The sequence below is a fragment of the Camelina sativa genome, chromosome 16 (assembly GCF_000633955.1).
Source record: "Camelina sativa cultivar DH55 chromosome 16, Cs, whole genome shotgun sequence".
Classification (NCBI taxonomy): Eukaryota; Viridiplantae; Streptophyta; class Magnoliopsida; order Brassicales; family Brassicaceae; genus Camelina; species Camelina sativa.
The window spans coordinates 9543006-9567550 of NC_025700.1; the positions used below are offsets into that span (position 1 = coordinate 9543006).

Below are 24545 nucleotides of genomic sequence, written 5' to 3' on the forward strand. Positions count from 1 at the left end.
AAATAATGTAACACTTGTTGATCCAAATTTATTTTATCTTTCAAATCCATATATCTATTAAAATTATTTCAATCCAAGCAAAAAAAAGTGATTGATATTTGGAATGATATAATACATAGTTTATGTGTCTATATTTTTGAAAATTATGTTGAAAATATAATTCTTGAAGTTTATAAAAACCTAAATATATAATATATATATAGGTATATTTATATATATATATATATATGTGTGTCTTTTCCATAAGATACTCCTCTTTTTACTTAGGATATATGAAATTTCGAAGTAAATTGAACAATTGTTTGCTAACTTAAAATTCATATAGTGTCCTCCAAATATGTTTCGTGCTAATTACAGCGAAGTTAAATGTAGTCCTATATAATATATATGTTGAATATCTGGTCCAGTGCTTGCCACATCAACTTGTTAGAAATAGTACCTATAAAAAAAACAATTATCGCATTGATATTTTTTTCTTATCATACTCTCCATCTCTTCTTCAATCGTTTTAGACTACCGGTTTTTAACTCGGTACTTGATAGAGGCTGACGATTTATTTCCTCCCCATCCCAAAAAAAAAATATTGTATCAAGATAGATGGAGCTCAAACAATAACCTCAACCTATATGTTCTCGAAAAAAAGTTTGAAAATCTTCAGAATAAACCTTTTTTTTTTGTAAATTAAGGGTACAAAATCCGATCCAAAACAGTATCTATCATCCTTTCTTATTTTTTTCGAACGGTAAGACTCTAATTTCCAACATCCAGATAAGTCATATTCAAATCTCCTACAATTTAATAACTTCTCAACTTCTAAATAGTTAAAAAGAAATTAGAAAAATATATACACATTGCTAAAGTTGGTGTACAAAAAGACACGACAAAAACTATACATGTTGAAATATGTCATTTTCCCTAGATTTGGGTTGTTAAATTTTACCGCACAGGAGTTTGATTAATAAGTGGACTCCGGAACACCATTGCAAGTAGTTTTAGGGAAACTGCCTCCAAGAGATTTGAAGGAAATGTATCTTAATTGGTGGGGTTTTCATGTCACTTTTTTTTATTTTCATTACAAAAAGATATGAGAATGTAACTAGAGATGTTCAAAGCATTTTTAGATTTTCTTATATATTTGTGTTATTAATTATGTGATGTTGGGTATAATAAAATATAGCATAATTTTTCCTATTAATTTCCATTTGTTTTTTTCTTTCTTTGAAGATGTTTTGATGTAGGGATTTGATTGTTTTATCTAAATTATATTTGAAGTTTATTACAGTTCTGTTGGAATATAATTTGTATTTCCTAATATATACATTTTTTTTTTGGTCTTGCAGCATATACTATGCATATTCTAGGATGGTGATATAACAACGACAATAGCACACATTACTAAGTTATATATATTTTGCTATTTTTCCTGATACCTTATAATAACATTTCATAATCAGTTTTTTTTATTTTTTGGGAATAAATTCTTCAAAATTTTTTTTTATAATTCTTACATATTTTTCTTACTAAGTCTGATGTCGATATTTAATACGGACAACTCAACGAATTATATCGCTTGTTAACTAAGTAAATTTAATAAATAAAGTCTAATATTTGACAAACAAAATTCAGTAACTAAATCCAGTGAAACAATTTACAACTGAAAATATTCAACAAAAGAAAACTTGGATAGTAATACACGTTTACATCATTGATCACGATTTCTCAATAAACTCAGTATTTTGAAGGTGCGAGTTGTAAGCGTTATAAATAGTTTTACATGCAAAAGTATTTTTGATCACAAGGATATATATGCATTTCCACATAGATCAAAGTCAAGTCACGAGACTTGGTTCTATATCTATTAGTAGAAAAGTGCATTGTTTGTTTGTTTATTGTTGTCGTCTTTTTGTTTGTTGTCTTTTGGCTGGAGAAAAAAAAAAGCACATTGTTTGTAACGTCTATAAATTTCAACTCTTTATCACTTCGAAAGAAAATATACAAGCATCTTTGAATTCAAGAACCAGAAAGAAAAAAAAGATGAAGGTGCTATTTTTCATGCTTCTTTTGATAATCTCATGGCTTACACAGAAGATTACTTGTGTTCCTCAAGAATCTCGAGTACTAGATAGAAGTAGTTTTCCTGATGATTTTATTTTTGGAACTGCTATATCAGCCTTTCAGGTATTTTAAGATGACAACTATAACATGCATTAACGAAATAGTTGGCAACATGAAATCAGTAATCGGTCCATTTCCGAAGTTTTAATGTTTTGTATTGTTCATCTCTTTTTTTTTTTTTTTGTCAACATGTTTTGTTCATCTCATATTCTTGTTGTGATTAGTTGAAGAATAATATGAGATCATTGAAGCCGTATATAATTATTAATTCCTTCTATGTCTGAAAATATTAAAAAAAAAAAAAAAAAAAAAAAAAAAAAAAAAAAAGAAGGAAGGAGCATACCACGTAAGCAAGGGCAAGACAAAGAACACTTCCTTCGCAAATNACATTAGTTTTGTTTTTGTTTGGGAGGAGGATCTGACTCATGTAGGTTCATAATCTTCGACATTGTGGATTATAGGATAGCTCCAATAAAGTGATATAAGTGAAGGTTTTTTTTTTTTTTTAAGGTAAAAAAAATGAAGTTTTTTTTTTTAAAGAAGAAAATATATAAAAATTAATATGTGTTAAGAAGTTATTTATTCTTTTATTTATTTATTTTTGATAAGGGCTTTCAAATGATAATAAGTTAGTTTCACCTTATCAAATTATAATAATATACAATGGTTTCTAGTTTTGTCTGCATATTAAATTTAGCTAGTCAATTTATCCATTATATAGAGTGAAGGTGCAACAAGTGAAGGTGGAAAATCGCCAACTATTTGGGATTACTTTAGCCACACATTTCCAGGTCTTTTTGTATTAAAAAAAATATTTATGGAATCTTCACTATATTAGTGAATAACAGATTTATAATAAGTGAGTTACTTAAGGGCTTAAAAGTGCAGAAAGAACCAATATGCATCATGGAGATGTGGCCGCCGATTTTTATCATCGTTATAAGGTATTACAAATTATGTATGTTACTGTGGATCCTTAGTTTTATTTACCTAATTGTTTAAATGACCAAAAAATCATTAAAATCAGGGTGACATCAAACTGATGAAAGAGTTAAACATGGACGCTTTTAGATTTTCGATTTCGTGGGCCAGAGTAATACCTAGTAAGTGTAGTAGTGTTTATATTCTTGTTTTTCTCAAAAATGTATTTATCCAAATCCAAGTATATCAAATGTTATACTTTTGATATAAAGGTGGAAAGGTAAAAGATGGAGTAAACAAAGAAGGTATACAATTCTACAAGGCTCTTATAGACGAGCTTATTGCTAATGGTATGTCCCAATCAGTTAATATATATTAATAAAACTAAACCGTACCCCTCTAGTCAAAATCAACTACAACTGAGTAGGTATGGATGATTTTATATATGTTATACGGTTTGGTGGGCAAAATTATATAGGCATTGAACCTTCAGTGACTCTCTATCATTGGGACCATCCTCAAGCTCTTGAGGACGAGTATGGTGGTTTTTTAAGCCCTCAAATAATGTAAGCTAACTAAACAAAATATTCAAAGAGATATTAACTTACCTATTTTAGTTGTTTACAAAATATTATGACTAACACTTCTTTTTATTCGATAATTCAGAGATGATTTTCGAAATTTCGCAAGAGTTTGTTTTGAAAATTTCGGAGACAAAGTTAAGATGTGGACAACTATCAACGAGCCTTATGTCATAAGTGTTGCGGGCTATGAAACAGGCAACAAAGCGGTTGGAAGGTGCTCAAAATGGGTGAATAGCCGGTGTCAAGCCGGTGACTCAGCTGTTGAACCTTACATTGTATCACATCACCTTCTTCTTTCCCATGCTGCAGCAGTACAAGAGTTCCGAAATTGTAACAAGGTATATATATATATATATAGATTCTTTTCTATCATTTATAACACACTTATACACATTCATTATTGAATTTGAATGTGCATTACATGACGGTCGTATTACTATAAATATTTTGATGATATAGTTTACTAAGAAATAAATAAATTGGATGAATTTGGACAGACTTTACAAGATGATAAGATTGGGATAGTGCTATCGCCTTGGTGGATTGAGCCTTCCGACTCAACTTCTTTTACTGACAAAGAAGCTGTTGAACGAGGCCTTGCCGTAGAGGTAGATTGGTAAGTTATACTTTCGAAATAACGGTAGAAAATTATATATTTTGGGGTCATAAATATTCTAAATGTATTTCTGTTAGGCATTTACATCCGGTGATTTACGGAGATTATCCAGAAATAATGAAAAAGTATGTTGGGCATAAACTCCCTTCTTTCACACCAGAGGAATCAAAGATGTTAATAAATTCATCAGATTTCATCGGACTAAATTATTATAGCGCACGCTTCACCGCTCATCTTCCTCGCATTGATCCTGGTCGGACCCGATTCAGAACTGATCATCATTATGAGAAGAGAGGTAAGGATGCCAACTTGTAAAATCCCCAACATTTATTTTTCTTGTATGATTTAATTAAGGTGAAACTAGTAAACTAAACTATTTTCTATATATACATTACTTGTGTGAGCAGTAACAAATCACAGTGACCACCAAATCGGACCAGGGGTATATAACGTTTAATTATTTATAAATTATAACCCACATTTTTTAAAATATCTTAACAAAACTATCCATAAACATTTTAAGAACGTTTATTTTCCTTTGTTTCAAACAGGAAGAGCGAGGCATAATACACTCGTACCCAGAAGGTTTACGAAGACTTCTTAACTACATCAAAGATAAATATAATAACCCTATCATCTATATAAAAGAGAACGGTGAGAACAAAAAAAATAGAATAATTGCTTTACCTTTTTCTTAGTGAAATTGAATAATTATTTTTTCTTGATTAATTTATTTTATTTGCTAAATAACTCACTTTGCAGGAGTTAATGACTACGATGATGGTTCAAAATCACGGGAAGATATGCTCAATGACACATTTAGGATAAGCTACCATAAGGACCATCTTAAACAACTTCACAAAGCTATAATGTAAACTCCAGTCCACAGGTTACATATACATAACATATTAAAAGTATTATGTTTTAAAGGCAAGAAGTTATATTATGTTTACTACTAAAAATATTTATGTCTTTAAACATATTAAGTTATTTATTCTTTTCACTAGTATTATATTGGAAATTTTTTATATTAATTTTAACACAAATTATTAATATATAAGCATATACGAAAATACCAGATTCGATATAATTTCATCCAAAATTTTTGCAGTACGCATTTTTCATGTGCTAATAAATTATTATTTTTTTTCTTTTCTTTTTCAAAGATCTGTCCATAATCATTTTCACCAAATTTTTAACTGTTTTGGAACAGAGATGATGGATGCGACGTCAGAGGATATTACGTGTGGTCTTTACTAGACAACTTCGAGTGGGAGGTTGGATACTCATCCAGATTTGGTCTGTACTATGTTGACTACCAAAATCTCAAACGGTACCCTAAAAATTCCGTTAACTGGTTCAGACAGTTCCTGAGTAGACCAACGGTGGTAAAAACTGGAGAAACACACAATGAAGAAGTATGGAATGTGTTAGGTGATGAAGAATATAATAGTAATAAGACTGGTTTAGAGGGTTTCAAGAGTTCAGTTGATCCTATTGTCTATCTCATGATGAAAAATTGATCGAGAGTTGAAGAAGACGAAGAAGAAGAGGAGAAAGGTTTTTGTGCTCTTTTGAATCCTAATGACCAGTTGCGTTTCTGACTAAAGCCACGAAAATCTTTGGGGCTCTAGAGAACTCTATAGGTTTTCTAGTTGTGGTGTTTTAGTTCTATGGATATTATCAATAAGGGAAATATGAAGTCTATATGTATCAGTGAGTATGGACTCTAATTAATTACGTGAAACTAGTAGTGTATACTAGATATGTATGTTCTTTCGCTTTTTTTGTTGTTTGTTTCTGTATAAGGTTTAATTTGAAAATTGAAACAGAGAGATATTATCTCACTTGAGTAGACAAATTTAAGAGTTCTGTAGATAATTGCAAAATATATATAACACGATAGGCGAGTTTGTCGGAAGAGATAAAGAAATATGTGTTAAGTCTAAATTTGTTAATTTTTTCAAAAGAAATTAAATATGAGTACGCAACATCAAGCGACTAAATTTTTATTCGAAGATTTAATTAAGATGTACAGTAGCACTTGGTTGTAAAAACGGTTTTTATTTTAAAAAAAACAAAAAAATGTAAAATCTATTATTTAATATAGAAAAATGATCAATTTTTAGAAAAGAAAGATTTAAAGTAAAAATCATCTATATTAGATTTAATATTTACAATTTTTACAGATTAAAGGTGCAAACCTTATTGGAGGTCTAGAGTATCGCATCTAGGCCTTTTATTGTGGTCTTGTATGTTACTTGGAGAACATGTCAATTTTAGGTATGTCGTAAATGTAAACTGTCTGTTGTGGATTCGACTGCTCGGGATAAAGTTGTACCATGAAATCGTTGTTCGTGGGGTGGGAGTTGTTCATTATAATTACTTATATAACATGTATAGTTTTAGTACAGTAGAACCTCTATAAATTAATAAGGTCGGGACCATGAAATTTTATTAATTTATAGAGATTTTAATTTATCGATAAATTAATAAAATATTAATTTATGAAGAGAATTTTTTATCAGAAGTTCATAGTTTAGAAGAAATTGATAATACTATTTTTCAAGGTGATGATGTAGTTGAAGAAGATATGACGGTACCTTTAGAACCAGTTACACGTAAGAAAGCAATTATCGCGTCAAGAACTCTCTATAATTTTTAGATGCGATTTGAGAACACAACACTAGAAGTTTTTGATGCAGTCAAAAAGATTAGAGATGCTCTCAAACAAGAATGCAAATTCAAGAACAAACAAACAACAATAGATTCATATTTCACTAGATTTTCTTAGATATATATATATATATATATTCTAGTTTATTTCGTATATATATATATATACTAGTTTATTTGATTATTAATTTATGATATTGATGGACCATATTTTTACATGAGATTTTCAAAAAAATTATTAATTTATTATTTTATCGAATAGTGTCCAAAATTACATTGGTTCCAACTTGGGATCGAAGAAATTTATTAATTTATAGAGGTTATTAATTTACCGAATATTAATTTATAGAGGTTCTACTGTATTATCATAATAGGATTATTATTAGATGAATCATCTCTCATGGTGAATTTAGTTGACTACAAAAAAAGTCAAGGGTTTAAAGGCTTTTACACAAGGTCTTGCATTGAAATCCCAACGAATGCACTTTTCTGCATATTAATGATGCAAGACTAATCGGAAGTCTTAAAAATATTATAGACAGAGCCGTCCGTTATGGTCTCTGGTGTTAGAGGTAAGAATATTCATCTTGTAAAAATCATCACTAGATCTGAGTATTATGAGGAGGGCTGGACGTAATGAAATTGTATGTGGAGTCGTTCATGATAATCATATATTTTACATGTAATAAAATCTGATAAATTGATCATGTGTAATAGGAATATGTCAAAATATCTATGAAGATAATGTAGTTTTACGACAAAACAAATATCTTCTTTGCAACAATTTCTCTATCTTATTTGACTTTCATTTCTCTTTTCTGACTTGATCAATCTGATAAATTGATCATGTTCTTTTCACAGTGACCGCGATTGCGACAGCAACCAGAAAATAACACTGTTACGGGAACAAACTCAACACAAATGAGTCGTTGTGACTCTAACGGCAAGCAAAAACAGTTTTTAAGATCGACACTGGAATTTCCAGCGACTATTGAGACTCTGTTTTTTCTTAATTTTTCAGTCGCTGCGACAACATCGGCTCTCTACTTTACCGGACTGCAAACCGTTTTGGGCTATTTATTTGTGTTGCAGTCGCTGCATCTGCGATTGTAAAAAGAACACGGCCGACATAGAAAAAAATAGTTTATTTTTTTCCTTTCTGATTTTACATAAAAGAAAAATTACTTTCCTTTTTGTTTTGATTATTTCTCCCTTTAGATTGATACGTTAGCTGAGATGTAAAACTATTTTTTTTTATTTTAATGAGATTAACTTTTAATATGTTAGCCTTTCATTTTCTACTGTAACAACCAAATAAAAGTAGTTTGATTTCATTTTCCTTTTTTTCGTTATTATATATTTTAAATAGTATTTTTTTTTTAATTAGTAACTGACTGCATAATTTTACTAAATTTAATTTGAAAATGGCCAGAAATCAGAAGTGGCCAGAAGTGATGGAAGCAAGGAGAGCAAAAACTGTCATTAATATATAAATATAGAGAATATAATTGATAGATGGTTAGTATAGTTAGTTTATGAATTATGATTTTTTTTGGTTATACAACCCAATTTCCCTAAATTTTAATAGTTGGTTTGATAAAAAAAAATGTTAATAGTTGAAATTTTCTTAAAACTTGTTAAACTCATTTACATCTATAAAATAAATAATTTATAATAAAACTAGAATTTGTACCCGCACACACGCGGAATTTTAATTTAAAATATTTCTTATCAATAGAAATTGTTGAGAACAAATATTATCATTTCAATTTTTGAATATAAATCTATATAAATACTAGACTTACTTTACTCCGTGATAGACAACATATATATTTTTAAAGATAATATTTCTTTGTTATGTCTATTTGCGATTTTACGTGGGTTTAGCTATTTTTTTTTATCAATAAGAATCATTGAATATGAATATAATTTGAAGATTAAAAGATAAATCTATATCAATGTCGTACTTATTTTATTAATCTATATATAACATATATTGTCTAGTGTCGCAATAATATTGTTGACAATTTTCTGACCTTTTATCTTTGAAAGAGTCCATTCCATATCTATAATTTTAAAAGTTTTAACGTCAATATCGATCATTGACCTAACTATAGAGATTATTTAAACATATCGATATGCTACATTAATTGCGAATATACAAAGTTTCATGAACAGTTTTAGTGTTATATCGCTATAATGAGGTTGTCCAAAATACATCATCTGCCATATAAAATTTCCGACTAAGTCAAAAATGCTTAAATGATGAAACGTTTAAACTCCACAATATATATCTGTTCACTAATCCAAGTTACATATTTTCTAAAATCTCATATGTTATTTGCAGATGTTAATTTTGTGATGCAACCCCAGCTTCGTCTTTACAAAAAAATCATAGTATGCTTTAAATTTGTTGTTTTTGCCAATGTTTTGGGTTAAAAGAATTTGATAATATATATATATATGTTTTATTTGTTATATATGTTTTATATCATGTTATAAAATTGTAGCTCCACAAATCACATGCCACTTTTTGTAACGACTTACATATCATTTTTCTATATTTCCTAACCATTGATTCTGTATTTTAGATAGATTATTTTTTCAAAATTCTTTTTCATAGTTTTCCCGAAAAAAAGTGTGCCCCTTACAATGTCTTTGTTTTAGGTCAAAACTTTTAAGTTAATTTAAGTTAAGTAATTAATCTTTTCTTTTTTATAAGTAAAATTTAGTAATAAATCTTTATGGTATATGTTTCTTAGAAACTAATGTTTCACTTTAATTTTATTTTCATGTTTAGATTTTAATAAATACAATTACATAACTTGTTTTTCTTACTCCACCATGCATTAAAATATTACTTATATTCTAAAACTCATTAACCCATTCTAAATTTTGGAATATAATCATTTTGGTAATAATTTTAATTATAATATTATTACTAAAACAAATTTATAGTACTATTTTTACTATTTTAAAATTTTCATTTTTATTTTACTTAATTCAGTTTTAGATAGTTATTATTTTTATTATTTACTAAAAAATTATATTATTGTTTATAATATTTTAAAATTTAATTAATTTTAGTTAATTCGTTTTTTATTTATTTTTTACTATTATTAATTATAAGTAATAAATATGCCATAATTGAATATTAAAATAATATTTTTTATGAAAAAAAAATTTGATTAAGTTGATACTAACCACCTAGTGAGCAAAGTTAACTTTTATACATATAGATACCAACCTCTTAGATAATAAGATATGTATGTTAAGTTTAATTCCTTTCCTCTAGAAACCTCTCTTGATTCAAAACGGGAAAGAAATCTACAAAAGAAACCACAGAGAAATCTCTCTATCTATCTCTACAACTAAAATCCACTGATCAGCTTCTACTCCATTAGCTGATCAATCAATGATCATCATCATATCAACAAATCGATCTCAATTTTGTGTAAATTGAAAGTAAAAAAGACGACGACGGACGAACAAGACACTGATCAATCATCAAAATCAAATGCGTTCTATTTTTTTTTACTTTCCGTTCAAAGGTAATATCAATCGTCTTTGGTTTGTAACCTCACGACACTGCCTCGAATCGCTTCTAAATATTGTAGTTTTGTCCTAATCTTAGACGAATTTAGGGTTCTTTGTAGTAAAAACAACAGTGTTAAAAGGACAAGCCTTGTCGGGTTTTTAATTGAATTCTAATTCTAGATCTGTTCTGTCATAATCTTCATCTGGGTTTTTCAATTCTTAGTCTTGTGTTGTAGTAGTATCAGTGTTATCACCCACTATTGCTATGTTTCAGTGGTGCTTTCTAAAAAGCTGAAATTGTTGACTTTTATGTTTCTTTGTCTTCATAATTAAACTCCATGAAATTATTGTAAGCTTGGAATTAAAAAAAAAAGAAGAAAAGATTAGGTATTTTGTTGATTTGATTCCTTTGTTTTTGTTTCACTCTTTGTTAGTTTCATTGCCCAAAGTGGTTAGATATCAGGGCACTGAGTTATTTATATAGCTCTTGTGGATGGTTATACTGGTGTACAAGATTTTAGAATGGTTCTGTGAAATTTGTCTAATTTGTATAATAATATATTCTCAGAAAGTGGTAAGATAGTAGAGATTGGCTAACTTTTATTTCTTTTATGAAAGTGAGTTGGGAGATATTTTGTTTCTCTTCTCTCGTTTTATTCTTCTTGCGTGTTTTTAGTGTTGGGATATTTTGTTTTTGTTAGTGTTCTCTCTTGGAAAGTATTGTAGAAACTAGTGACTTTGGTTTATTATATGTTGTCATTTTCCAACGATCTGAATCCTGTGGGTAGATATTCTGATAATTTACTTACACCTTTTTTGACGTTAATATAGGAAGACTGGTGCTTTGATGGGATGATGGGACATCATATTGCTAAGGTTTATGGTGTTATCATATACTACTAGTACGTCTTATCTTGACCATGGAATCTCACCTGGGAAATGGAGTAGGCAGTTCGAGATCTGCCAAAAGTGTAAAGAACACTTCTAGTTCAGTTGATTGGTTGAGTAGAGATATGCTTGAGATGAAGATAAGGGACAGGACAGATGCTGATGAGGAGAGAGTAAGTTTTGCATCTCCTTTTTAGGTGTTTTTTTTTTATTTCATCTTGAACTGTTGTAGCTTATCTTCCTTTTCTCATCGACCACCCATCTATTGATGAACTAGTTTGCTATGTTGCAGGACAGTGAACCAGATATCATTGATGGAGTTGGTGCAGAACCTGGCCATGTGATCAGAACTACACTCCGTGGACGAAATGGTCAATCAAGACAGGTTAGATGGTCATAGTGTGTCTAGAATACTAGTGAGAGGTACTGATTCTTATAAAAAATGTTTAATTTTGATTGACAGACAGTCAGTTACATAGCAGAGCACGTAGTCGGAACTGGTTCCTTTGGGATGGTTTTTCAAGTAAGTTTGATTATCTTTCTTGTTGTCTTGCTATTGGTTTAAGATTCCCAAACTTTTTATATATCCTTGTGGTAGGCTAAATGCAGAGAAACTGGGGAGGTTGTTGCCATCAAAAAGGTTTTACAAGACAAGCGGTACAAGAACAGGGAATTACAAATTATGCAGATGCTAGACCATCCGAATGTTGTTTGTTTAAAGCATAGCTTTTATTCAAGAACAGAAATGAAGAGGTTTATCTGAATCTTGTCCTTGAATTTGTTCCCGAGACTGTCAATCGTACTGCCAGAAGCTATAGTAGAATGAAACAGCTGATGCCATTGATTTATGTCAAGCTGTACACTTATCAGGTGATTACTTCCTGTTTTTGACATTTATTGCTTATCTTTATGTAAGCCTCATAAGTACTTATTCAAGATATTCAGTTTCTTTGATACAACTTTTCGTTAGAAGTTGGAACTGTTGAACATAATTGATTGTCTCTATGCTTGAAAATTTTGTCGAAATCTAAAGTATGAAGCGAGCTTAAGAGTTCATAATTGGGTACAGATTTGCAGGGGGCTTGCTTACCTTCATAATTGTTGTGGTCTTTGTCACCGTGATATTAAGCCCCAAAACCTGCTAGTAAGTTTCACTATTCTGTAAGCTACTTTTGTTTGATTTCTTTTTATAGTAAGGTCTTTCACACCACGCATAAGGATTTTAAAGGCACTGCCTCACTACTTTTGGTTTTTAGCTTTTTTTTGGTTCAAGTATTTAGAATCCTCTTTTCTTCTGATTTTTCAAAGAATGAACTTGTTTCGGTTATGTTGCAGATGTCTAAGCTCACGGTAGCTTCAATTGATTAGCATTTTCTTAAAAAGCGTGGCATTTTTTAGTTTCAACAAACTTATATTGATGTGCAGGTGAATCCACACACACATCAACTAAAAATTTGTGACTTTGGGAGTGCGAAAGTGTTGGTAAAGTTTATCAGATATTGCTCTTAGTGGTTAAGTTTATCTAGTCCATGTCAGGATTATGACGTGTCATGCTCCACAGGTGAAAGGAGAACCCAATATTTCTTACATTTGTTCAAGATATTACCGTGCCCCCGAGCTCATTTTTGGAGCCACTGAGTACACAACTGCAATAGACATATGGTCCACAGGTTGTGTGATGGCTGAACTGCTTCTTGGACAGGTTGGACTACTATTTTTGTATTAGTTATATAATTTTGTGCTTGTTATTATATTTTTTCGTTCTCTTAGTCGTTTCTGCTCTGGTGGAATTTGTTATACAGCCTCTGTTTCCTGGCGAAAGTGGAGTAGATCAACTTGTCGAAATCATAAAGGTAGTATTTTTGCTATCAATTCTTTTAGGGTTAGTATTTACAAAGAAAATGACATCTGTTAGTGCTGGCACTGATTAATAGTTGCTCACTGCTGATGATTCTTTTAGTTGGACCTCTTACATTTTTTCTTCATGGGATTTTAATTGTCATGCAGGTTTTGGGTACGCCAACAAGGGAGGAGATCAAATGTATGAATCCAAACTACACAGAATTTAAATTCCCTCAGATTAAACCTCATCCTTGGCACAAGGTATGCCGCTAGTCACCTAATCAATTGGATTCTAGGTGTAAATATCTGTCCAATCTTATCTCCGATTAGTGAGGGTGATCACTTAACTTCATAATTTCATATTTCATTCCTCTGGCTCAGAGAGCAATTTGACAACCTTACTGAGAGACATGACTTAAGACATAGTACTTTTTGAATGAAATAAAGTACTTCTGTTTAATCAATGGAATCTTTGTGTATAAGATCGTTATGCAAACAATGAATTTGAAGTATCTTTTTTTTGTGCCCTGTGCTAAAATTTCGCTTTGGTGATCTTCTTGGTTTTTACAGCACAAAAATCATGTTTTTGTTCTTTTCAGGTCTTCCAAAAACGTTTGCCACCTGAAGCAGTAGATCTTCTTTGTAGGTTCTTCCAGTATTCTCCTAATTTGAGATGCACAGCGGTACACTGTTCATAGTTTTCTCTGATTTTGTTACATATTCCACTTTCATATATTGCTTGGAATCAGAATCAGAAGCTAACCCATTTATAAATATGTCTTTTGGTGTTCTGATAGGTGGAAGCTTGTATCCACCCGTTCTTTGATGAGCTAAGAGACCCAAACGCTCGTCTGCCAAACGGCCGGCCACTTCCTCCACTTTTCAATTTTAAACCGCAAGGTAAGGTTCCCTTATTTTGCTTCTTTTTTTTGTTGTTGTTAAAATTCTTTTTAGGGGAAGAAAATTATTGGGAAGCTCCCGACCTCGACTAGCTTGTAGGCTGCTTAATCACCTATAGTAGAAGCTCCCTACTCCTGATCTCTAATAGTCATAGAATTATAAACCATAATCAACAATATCATATGCTCTTTCAGCAATGAGCATAGTTAGTAAATTGAAGTTAGTTATCTAGAGTATAAGGACCGATGTGGGATTCTCTTGAGCCTTTTATAGAAAAAAAGTCTTCTAATATGTTCTTCATGGCGTTAAGATTCAAATTGCTCGTCTCTTGTAGTAATCACCACTCATTATTCAAATCCGATATATATGTGTGTGTGTGTGTGTGTGTGTGTGTTGCATGAATTGATTGATAAGCTTGTGTGCTACAGAACTCTCTGGTATCCCTCCTGAAACTTTGGATCGGCTTGTCCCAGAACATGCCCGTAAACAGAACCACTTCATGGCATTAGACTCGTAAGTCTCTTCCGGTTTTCTGTACGGCCTGTCGGGTGTTCTCTTCTTTCCTCTAAGCTCTCTAGATCTCAGTCTTTGGGAAAAACCAGTAGAGATCTCTTCTGTAAACATAAATCACTGGAAAAAAGAAGCAATGACTTTGTTGTATTAAGGTGCTTGCCCATCCTTTTGTTGTGTCGAACAGGGGATGCTTAAAATACAACACTACTTTGCTAGATAATGTTGATATAGAGGAACATACTTGCATTTGCAATACTAAGCCATAGCATAATTTTCCAAAAAAATTGTGACACAAATAAAATTTTGTTTCAGTTTGGTTTATTTGCCCATGGTTACGAACTAGATTTGAACCAAAACTCTTACTCGAATTAGGCCAAACAAATTGTGATGAAAGTAGTATCCTTTCTAACCAATGAAAACTAACTCCAAAAAAAATGCGATTCATAACAAAACGAACTACCAAAATATAACAAGAATACAAATGAAGTTGGTTTTCTTTTGATCTGTATAATAATGAATTAGACATAAAGATTGATAGTTAAAAGACAAGAACAAAAAAGGAAAGAAAGCGACAATGGGAAATCAAACTTGTAAATCTTCTTGGTTCACTTGATCGAAAGACGATGATAATCTCTCAAGAAAAAGGAATCAGACTTGGGACATAAATAGAGCTTCCTGACTGATGAGGCACTTCATCTATCTTAATCTTTTTGCACCTCACAACATAAACGTAAGCTTGTTTATTTTTATCGCTGCTACAACACATGATGAAGGTCTTTCCATATATATTATCATCCACCATGTATCTTGAAAGCTTGTGATAAAACCTGGGATAGTTAGGTCTTGAGACTTTCATGAACTTAATCCACACCACATCGTCTCCATTACTTCCACTGCTAATTTTCCTCTTTGTCACCCAAATCTTAATCTTCCTCGTTTCCTTGCACTGCTCTAACAACGAAAACCGATCTCCCTTGTAAACCGCGAGGACATGAGTATGGGAATTATTTCTCTTTTTACACGGTAGGACACAAAAGGGCTTGATTATCTCTTTCAAAACATCGAGGACGCGGATGAAGTACCGACCAGTTTCTAGATTATAAGCTGTCCAATACAGATTCCCATCCAAGGAGACATTATTATAACGTAGCGATTGTTCTCTAGTGTACTTTGCAACGTACGTGGCATGATCAATAATCTTCCACGTTTTGGTTTCGAATTCGAACATGAAAATTCCCTGGTGGCGATCGTGACAACAATAACTAGTCCCAACAATCTTGTTATAACTCTTGTCGGGTCCACTACCATTATAGACATGCCACAAAAGTTGAAAGGTCGAGCCATGGTTTGAATCCATCTAACCTGTCTCAACAACAGGTTCCACACCACGCCATGAAAGTCGTATCTCTATTATAGTAAAAGAGAAATACAACTTCCCTTTTAACCGAAAATGCCCCTACGCCAACAACATAAAAACAAAGAGAACAAGGTTAAATATGACTTAACAATTAGGGAATTTGGCTAATAATGCCATTTTGTTCAAAAAGTTTCTTAGAAATGCCAGTTTGCTTATTTCCTTGTGCAAAATGCCAGTTTTGCTTGTTTAGGGATAGGGGAAATGACGAAAGTATCCTTTCATTAAAAGAGGTGAAGAGAACACGAAGTGAATTGTGTTAAAGAAGACTTAATGGTCATGTCATTAACAGATCTGAAGAAGTGAATTGGTGAAGAGGAGGTGGAGTTGGTGGTTTTCGGACAATCGAAGGTATGTATTCGAATTAAATATTGGTGTTGCCCAAAGAAGCATGTCCTTGCATTTAATCTGGGAACCTGCAGATGGAAGACAGCGTGTGTTGAACCATGTTTTCGATGATTCTGCAGATGGAAGACAGCGTGTGTGTTCTAGTGGGTGATGGACATGTTCATATATTGGGTGTGGAAGTTTTTTGTCCGTCATGGGCAAATGGCTTGATTTTTTTGTCTATCGACAAAAAGACAATGTTTGTAGGGGTCAAGGCCAAGATAAGTGAGTTGTTGGGTGTCAAACAAGAGGAATGCAACATAGAGTTAAGCTTTCGACACCCATGAGACACAATAACTATCGGCATTGTTTAGAATGTAGACAATAGTAAGATGGGATAGACAATACTATACTTATATTGTCTATCGGCATTAGAATATCTATCGACATTAAATTGTCTATGGACAAGTTTCATTAAATTGTCTATCGGCATATTGTAATAGAGAAATGACAATAAGGTAGACCAAAAAATACTGTATTGATTGTACATCCTTAATGAAAATAGACAAAAATAACATAAATACATCTCCCCCGCGTGGGATAGACATACGCTTAAAGGTAGACAAAAACATCAGAAAATACAATGTCCAATTTATTGGCACCCATAAGACACAATTGCTATCGACATTGTTTAGAAAATAGACAATAGTAAGGTGGGGTAGACAACAATATACTTATATTGTCTATCGGCATTAGAATGTCTATCAACATTAGATTGTTTATGGGCAAGTTTCATTAAATTGTCTATTGACATATTGTAATAGAGAGATGATAATAAGGTAGACCAAAAAATACTGCATTGGTTGTACGTCCATAATGAAGATAGACAAAAACAACAAAAATACATGTCTACCGAAAAGTACTGAAAACATGAGAGAGAAAAAGCTTTCGCGCTCAACTCCCAAGATTTCAAAAGCTCTCCCTCAATCCTAGATCTACTCCTCTCCGGTAGACCATGGTAGTATTTCCGCTCTGCTCTTCCCACTCCTAGCCTTTGCTAAGTCTATGCTCCAAGTTCTGTCTAGCTTTTGCTAAGGTTCGTGTCTAATTGTTCGACAGACAACAACCATGTTACAACCATGTTAGTAAAACATTTAGTGTTGTTGTACAATAACAGACTAATGTATATTGTGTTGTTAAAAGTGGTCCATCAAAGAGTGGAGATCTATATTTGCTGTATGATCTGCTGCACTAGGGCCACATTATTGTCAGTGAGGACCCCATCAACATTACTGCAACGACAAGATATTCAGTTGTTGGTTAAGCGATAGACATACAAATTTTGAATAACAATTGTCACAATAAAGAATGGATGACCAAACAGATATGAACATGTGAATGGAGGACATATAAGATAGTGGTGGACATGGTTTCGATGGACATGTATCATGGTTGTTTAGTCTGGTCCACTCAAAAAGACAGAAAGAAACTATAGGGGTGGACATATCTTAGTTGTTGTAACTAGTCCACCTGATGGAAATATCTTGGCTGTTGTAATATGTCAACTATAGGGGTGGACATATCTTGGCTGTTGTAACATGTCAACTATGTATGTTGAATCTGGTCCACTAAAACGAACAAGTGACAAAATTACAGTCGACATACCTTAACTGTTGAAACTGGTCCAGCGGAAGCAGAACATTCCTAGTTCCTATGGCATCATCATATCTGCATTTGAGACCGAACCACTCACATAACAATGAATTTGATCAACCGTGGGCAGCACTGCAGGAGTTGGAGGTGAACAATAACCTTGGATATGGGTTGATGTCAATTGGAGTAGCGGCGATTTTCTATTGAAGAAGATGATAAGACTATAGAGAAGAAGAATGAAAATTTATGAGGAGAGAGATCAACTGCACTCAATTATTATTATTTATTTTTAATTAAAAGTGTTTCTTTGGTTGTCGAATAGGAGAAGGACATAAAGGTATTATTACATTCTCTTGTGGCAGGCGGGAAAAGAGAAAGGGGAAAATGACATTTGCGAGAAATAATGTTACTGTTCATGGCAGATTGGCCTATATTCTCTAACAATTACTTGGGTCGGATCAAATTTAAAAATTAACCCGAAATACATCAGTCGGATACTTAGAGCCTCATTACTCGGTTTTGAATGGATTTTGGGTATTGGGTATTGGGTATTAACAATATTAAATGACCTAATAAATGACCCAATATTAATGGGTATTGATATCTCTCAACCGAAAATAAAAACTTCCCCAAATTTAGCTCCTTATCACGCTAAAACAGCCGATAATTATTATATTATCCTACTCAATCTCATCAATTAATTTTGCAAATATCAAAATCCTAACAAAAAATTGATATCTTACTAAACTGCTTCTTTATACACCTACTACATTTCCTAAACAGTATATAAAATATTACATTTATCATTATCATACCTCACCAAACTTCCGCGCGAATCACTGAAACCATTTACGAAAATCAATTATGAACAAATATTATACATACTGTTTGACAAAAAAACAAAAACAAAAAAAACAAATATTATACATACCAAATATACATACCCAATTGATCCTACTTTGGAGCAGCGAGATTTTTGATTTAACTAAAAGATTTGCAGTTCAAATACTATTTAATTACTATCCTAAACTAACAAATCTCATATATTCATAATTAAAAGAGAATTTCCATAGAATATATCCTAAAACTAACCTAATTAGTGGCTGATCTACGTCTTCCTATAGATACCCTTCAGTCATCTAGGTTGACTTCATCATACCTTCTACAATTTCTTTGCTTTGTTCTTTCAATACTCTTTAGAAATGGCGGCCATGGCCATTGTTCAATCAAGCCATACAAGACTGGCTGGAGGATTCAAGTCACAATTGTTCATTCTTGGCCACAATATATTATTTTCTCTGGTGAGACCATTGAAATGGTCGTAGGTGATGTGGTGGAAGGTTTATCAATTGTGTTATTCATTTCACCGTAGATATTACAGTTAGATATTAAAATGAATATTTGTTACGCACTATGAATATGTGAACTTATATTGTTTAGGGTACTCTTATTCATCTTATGTGTTTTTTTTTTCCAACAATTCATCTTATATGTGTTTAGAGATCGAAGATCCGCTGCTTTTGGCTTGGTTTGATCTAAACAAGTATTCATCTGAAGCCAGAGAACTAACGTTTGAGGACATACTATAGTAATTTACATGGAATCTAAAGACAAATGCTTCGAATGACGGAAGAGAACAAACGTGAATAAAAGAATATCTTATATGCAAAGTAAGTTTGATGGTCATTTATCTTTGAAATTTCTTTTCCCTTTTCTAAAAGGACCAAAATGTGATGAAGATTTAAGGACTTTTGAAGGTATTGTCTATGACACTTACAAGGAAGCGTATTTGGTAGAGGATTACTAGATGAATGAATTATTTTTATGTTGGAAGACTTAATAAAATATTTATGTATTTTTCAAAATATCTATGCTTTCATGCTGTAGTATTTTTGTTTGTTGAATAAAATCAATATTTAAAAAAAAAATTGAGATTAATTTTCATGGACATATCAAATAATTATATTTTTGTTTATATATAAATCAAATAACGAAAAATATCAATATTATTTGTTAAGAGTTTCGGGAAACACTGTCATATATGAAATACATAGCAAAATCTTATTGCAAGAACATGTGTAACTACAAAATAAGTAACCCAGTAAGAAATGTAAAGTTACATATCATTACGATTACTTGGTATATATTCTTCATCTCGATTATAGCAATTTTGTATACACTCGAAACATAAGAAATTGTATATTCATCACATACAATACAATTGCAAAGCAAAATACATACATCCATTAAATTTGCCACTTCTTTGATTTACTTCAAACATATAACAAATGAAAGGTATAATAATAACAAATTGGTAAACTGTGGACAATATGTTTGATTTAATCACGAGAAATATGTATTTTTATTCTACCTGTAATAACATAAAATGAATGAGTGGATCATAGGCAGCTTACCAAATTAATTGTATTGACAAGGATCAGGCCAATAAACCAAAACCCAATACTGAATCCGCCGATCAAGATATCGATTGACTACTACATCTGAATGATCTTCGTATTTCTGAATTTGGGCTTCTCTGAAAACAATTGTAACAGATAAAATTCATCTCAAAGCAATTCATGTTCCATAAATAGAATAGTTGTCAGACTTGAGAACAACAAAGGTTTGTGTCAAATATATTTTGAAAAGTCGAGGGTTTGGAAATCGAAGGAAAACGAGATGGTGTTTAGGGAAAGAAGATGAGAAAACAGTTCTCATTCGGTCTTTCCAATGTAGATCCCAATTCATAGATCGGTAATTAAAAAAAAAGGCTCTCGGCCCAAAAGAAACCCAATTTAATGCATCTCTTCATGATCCATTGGTATGGGAATATGTTTTACAGCCTTAGATCCAGATGGATAATTACACGCAACAAAAAAAATGTCGTAAGTAATTAAAGCTTAGCTTCCCAAATTTGCAACAACCATCTCACTATTAAAAGCTAACATTGATAAGTTTATAATGTAAATATCAATAACTCTCACAAATTAATAATTTAAACACTTTTGGTCAATTAATTTTATACAAGTTAATTTATTTTACAACATTTTTACTAACAATATATACATAGAAAAATTTAACTAAATAACACGTAAACATTTCCATATGCTCCAGCGGACATATTCATCCTTTCTCCGTGCTGTAGCGGCTTTAACTGATAATTACTTTATATAAATCATTTTTTTAATTACCAAAATTAATTACTAACACAAATTATAATGTCTTTAATTTCAAATATTAAGAAAATTTACTCATTATTTGTATTCTTATTTTATTTCATCCAAATTTATGATAATATTAAATTTTTCTCTAATCTAATTTAGTTTATTTTTTCAAAACGCATCATACCATTTATTTTTCTTTCTACTATTTTATCCAAATTCATTGTATAAATATATAATCCACTATAATATATATATATATATATATATATATATAATCGATTGCACTATACTGAACTGAGAGTGTAACATATTCCAATTTGTTATAAACTAAATGACTCTATGAATATTCCTCTGCACTGTAGCGCGGTCCGTCCCTAGTTTTTTATTATAATTGGAGTCATATGACTCATATGAGAAGAAATACTCATCACCGTTACCATAGTCGTGACCACGAAAATCAAAGTTTAAATCACGCACTTTTATAGTTTTTTTTAAATTGCGCACTTTTATAGTTTGATCGTCTTTATTGAGATTGATGACGCTTATCAAGTAAGTTTGATAATCAGTACGTAACATGAATTTTGGTCGGGCGACGACTTTGTTGGCAAATATCTTATCGTTGAAAAGAGTGTACCATTTTTTGCAAACGGTTCTGAAGCGAACGAGAAATTGAAGTGGAACTCGAACGAGTATCTGTTGGAAGTTGTCTCTGCGCCATTAGGGTTTTTTTTTTCTTCTTAACGAATGTATTAAGGAAGGGAAGAAGATTAATATAAAGTATTCATTTTTCTTCTAAACCACCGATCTTACGAATTTATCGAGGGTCGATATGAAAAGGAAAATTATTGGTTTAACCTTTCTCATTCACCTCCTCTAAATTCACCAATCAAAATATAACAAAACGCCATGTCATATCATATTTATAAAATAAATCAAAATTAAAAAAAAAAAAACAAATTAAGGAAACAAATTATGTATAGGTTTTTATTAAGGAAAATATATCGGTTTAGGTTTATAAAAGAGAATTAGGATTTAAATTTTACAACTAAACAAAATTATATGTCGGTTTGGGTTTACAAAAGAGTGGTTAGAGTTTAGATTTTATAATGAAACAAAATTATATGTCGGTTTAGATTTACAAAATAGTGGTTAGGGTTAAGATTTTATAATTAAACGAAATTATATGTCGGTTTGGGTTTACAGAAGAATGGTTAGGGTTTAGATTTTATAATTAAACGGAATTATATGTCGGTTTGAGTTTACAAAAGAATGGTTATGGTTTAGATTTTATAATTCAACGAAATTATATGTCGGTTTGGGTTTACAAAAGAATGGTTAGGGTTTAGATTTTATAATTAAAAACTACAATATTATGTTTAGAGTTAATAATTTTAAAATTAATTGATATACAGAATTTGTTTCTTTAATTAAAAATTTATTTCCATAATTGAGAGGGGGTGAATAAGAGAGGGGTGAACCCAAGAATTGTCCATATGAAAATCAGTAAGATCTAATTTAGGATAATTTTAGAAGAATATTAATATGATTAAATGTTAATATTTTAGTTTCTGAAATTTAGCAATATTACTGACATTTATGTGTAGGAGATTTAAATTGATCTCTTCTTTATATCAATAAGATATAATTTAGGATAATTTTAGAAGAATATTAATAAATGATTAAATGTTAATATTTAAGTTTCTGAAATTTAGCAATATTACTGACATTCATGTGTAGGAGATTTAAATTGATCTCTTATTTATTTTTTATTTTTTGTCAACCAGGGTCACAACTGGCCGGTCCATTAGCCAAATCTTATACATTCGTAAAGAACGAGACTCGATCACGTGTTTGATGGTGCCTTGTGCATTAAGGACTTACCATTGATCACTACACTAAGGTCACTTCACTTGATCTCTTCTTTATATAAAGACAAATTTGAATCTTAGGACATTTTTATTTATATATAATGGATATTCTTTAGGACTAAAAGAACAAAGTTGGTTTTGTTTCAATCCATAACTTAATATATCAGGGTGCAAATCAGAAATAACTGAAAATACAGTTGCTTTTCTGTCAATTCAATGAGACATAAATATATAAGGCCCAATAAGCCCATGTATACAAAAAGCCTTTTAAAATTAGTTTCATCACTCTCTCCCATTTTTAGGGTTTCACCAGAAACAGAGGTGAGAGAGGAGTAAAAAATGCCGGCGGGACACGGAGTGAGGGCTAGAACTAGGGACCTCTTCGCGAGACCGTTCAGGAAGAAGGGTTATATCCCACTCTCCACTTACCTCAGAACCTTCAAGGTCGGTGATTACGTAGATGTCAAGGTTAATGGAGCCATCCACAAGGGTATGCCTCACAAGTTCTACCATGGTCGTACTGGTCGTATCTGGAACGTTACCAAGCGTGCCGTTGGTGTTGAAGTCAACAAACAGGTTTGTGATTTGTTGATTTATAATGATCTGTGTGTGTTTATATTGTGATTCATGGCTTGTTGAAACTTGAGAGTTAGTGTTGATTGATTGTGATTCTTTGGTATCTGTTTCAGTTCTGAAATGTAAGTTTTTGTTTTGGTTTAGAGGACTCATGTTTTGGTATTTGACTTGAGATTTTGCCTTGTCTTAGTATCTGTTTTGGAGCTAACTTAGAGCTTGGCTTATGTATTATATGGTGTGAGTTTTGCAATTTGGAGAATTGAATTGGAGTGTGACCGAATCAGATTTGTTGATTTTGACTTGAGATTATGTGTTTGGGGTTTGGTTTATAGATTGGGAACCGAATCATAAGGAAGAGGATACATGTTCGTGTGGAGCACGTGCAGCAATCAAGGTGTGCTGAGGAGTTCAAACTGAGGAAGAAGCAGAACGATGAGCTTAAGGCTGCAGCTAAAGCCAGAGGTGAGACAATCAGCACCAAGAGACAGCCTAAAGGTCCTAAACCGGGTTTCATGGTTGAAGGTATGACATTGGAGACTGTTACTCCCATCCCTTACGATGTTGTCAACGATCTCAAGGGTGGTTATTAAGTTTCTATCTACTCAGAATTTTTGCACTTGCTTTGTTATCTTATTTTTTTGCACTTGCTTTGTTATCTTATTGATATGCTTTTGTATCAAAACAAGATTGATTTCTATATGGTATGACAGTGCAGTTCAGATTTTGTTAGGAGAGATTGGTTTACATTACCATTTTTGGTTATTGCATTCTTTTTTGTTTGTTCCTCGTCTATGAAATTGGTAGTACGAGACATTTTGATACTGGTTGTAGTCTTGTGTTCCACATTTTCCCATGTACACCAACCATTGTCTCGATGTTGGATAGATATTAATCACACCTTGGTAACATACAAACCTAGAATTCACGTAGGAAATACAGTTTTGATATCTT

The 24545-nt window shown here is 31.6% G+C and overlaps 3 protein-coding genes across 3 annotated transcripts; all 3 read left to right on the forward strand.

Moving 5' to 3' along the window:
* LOC104750237 (beta-glucosidase 29-like) lies at positions 1938-6029 on the forward strand. The gene is made up of 13 exons (XM_010472008.2): positions 1938-2178; positions 2837-2906; positions 3004-3059; positions 3143-3218; positions 3309-3386; positions 3515-3602; positions 3703-3958; positions 4118-4236; positions 4314-4531; positions 4644-4678; positions 4788-4890; positions 4999-5107; positions 5450-6029. The coding sequence occupies exons 1-13, from the start codon at positions 2035-2037 to the stop codon at positions 5757-5759; spliced, it is 1662 nt and encodes a 553-aa protein (XP_010470310.2). The 5' UTR covers positions 1938-2034; the 3' UTR covers positions 5760-6029.
* On the forward strand, positions 10175-14847 carry LOC104750238 (shaggy-related protein kinase delta-like). Its single transcript, XM_010472009.2, is given in 14 exon segments — positions 10175-10463; positions 11281-11510; positions 11630-11722; positions 11801-11860; positions 11936-12080; positions 12083-12207; positions 12407-12481; positions 12763-12819; positions 12899-13039; positions 13140-13190; positions 13345-13440; positions 13779-13862; positions 13977-14079; positions 14508-14847. Coding segments are annotated over 13 exon segments (1260 nt in total). The 5' UTR covers positions 10175-10463; positions 11281-11369; the 3' UTR covers positions 14597-14847.
* On the forward strand, positions 23301-24343 carry LOC104750239 (60S ribosomal protein L21-1-like). Its single transcript, XM_010472010.2, has 2 exons — positions 23301-23594; positions 23927-24343. The coding sequence occupies exons 1-2, from the start codon at positions 23358-23360 to the stop codon at positions 24182-24184; spliced, it is 495 nt and encodes a 164-aa protein (XP_010470312.1). The 5' UTR covers positions 23301-23357; the 3' UTR covers positions 24185-24343.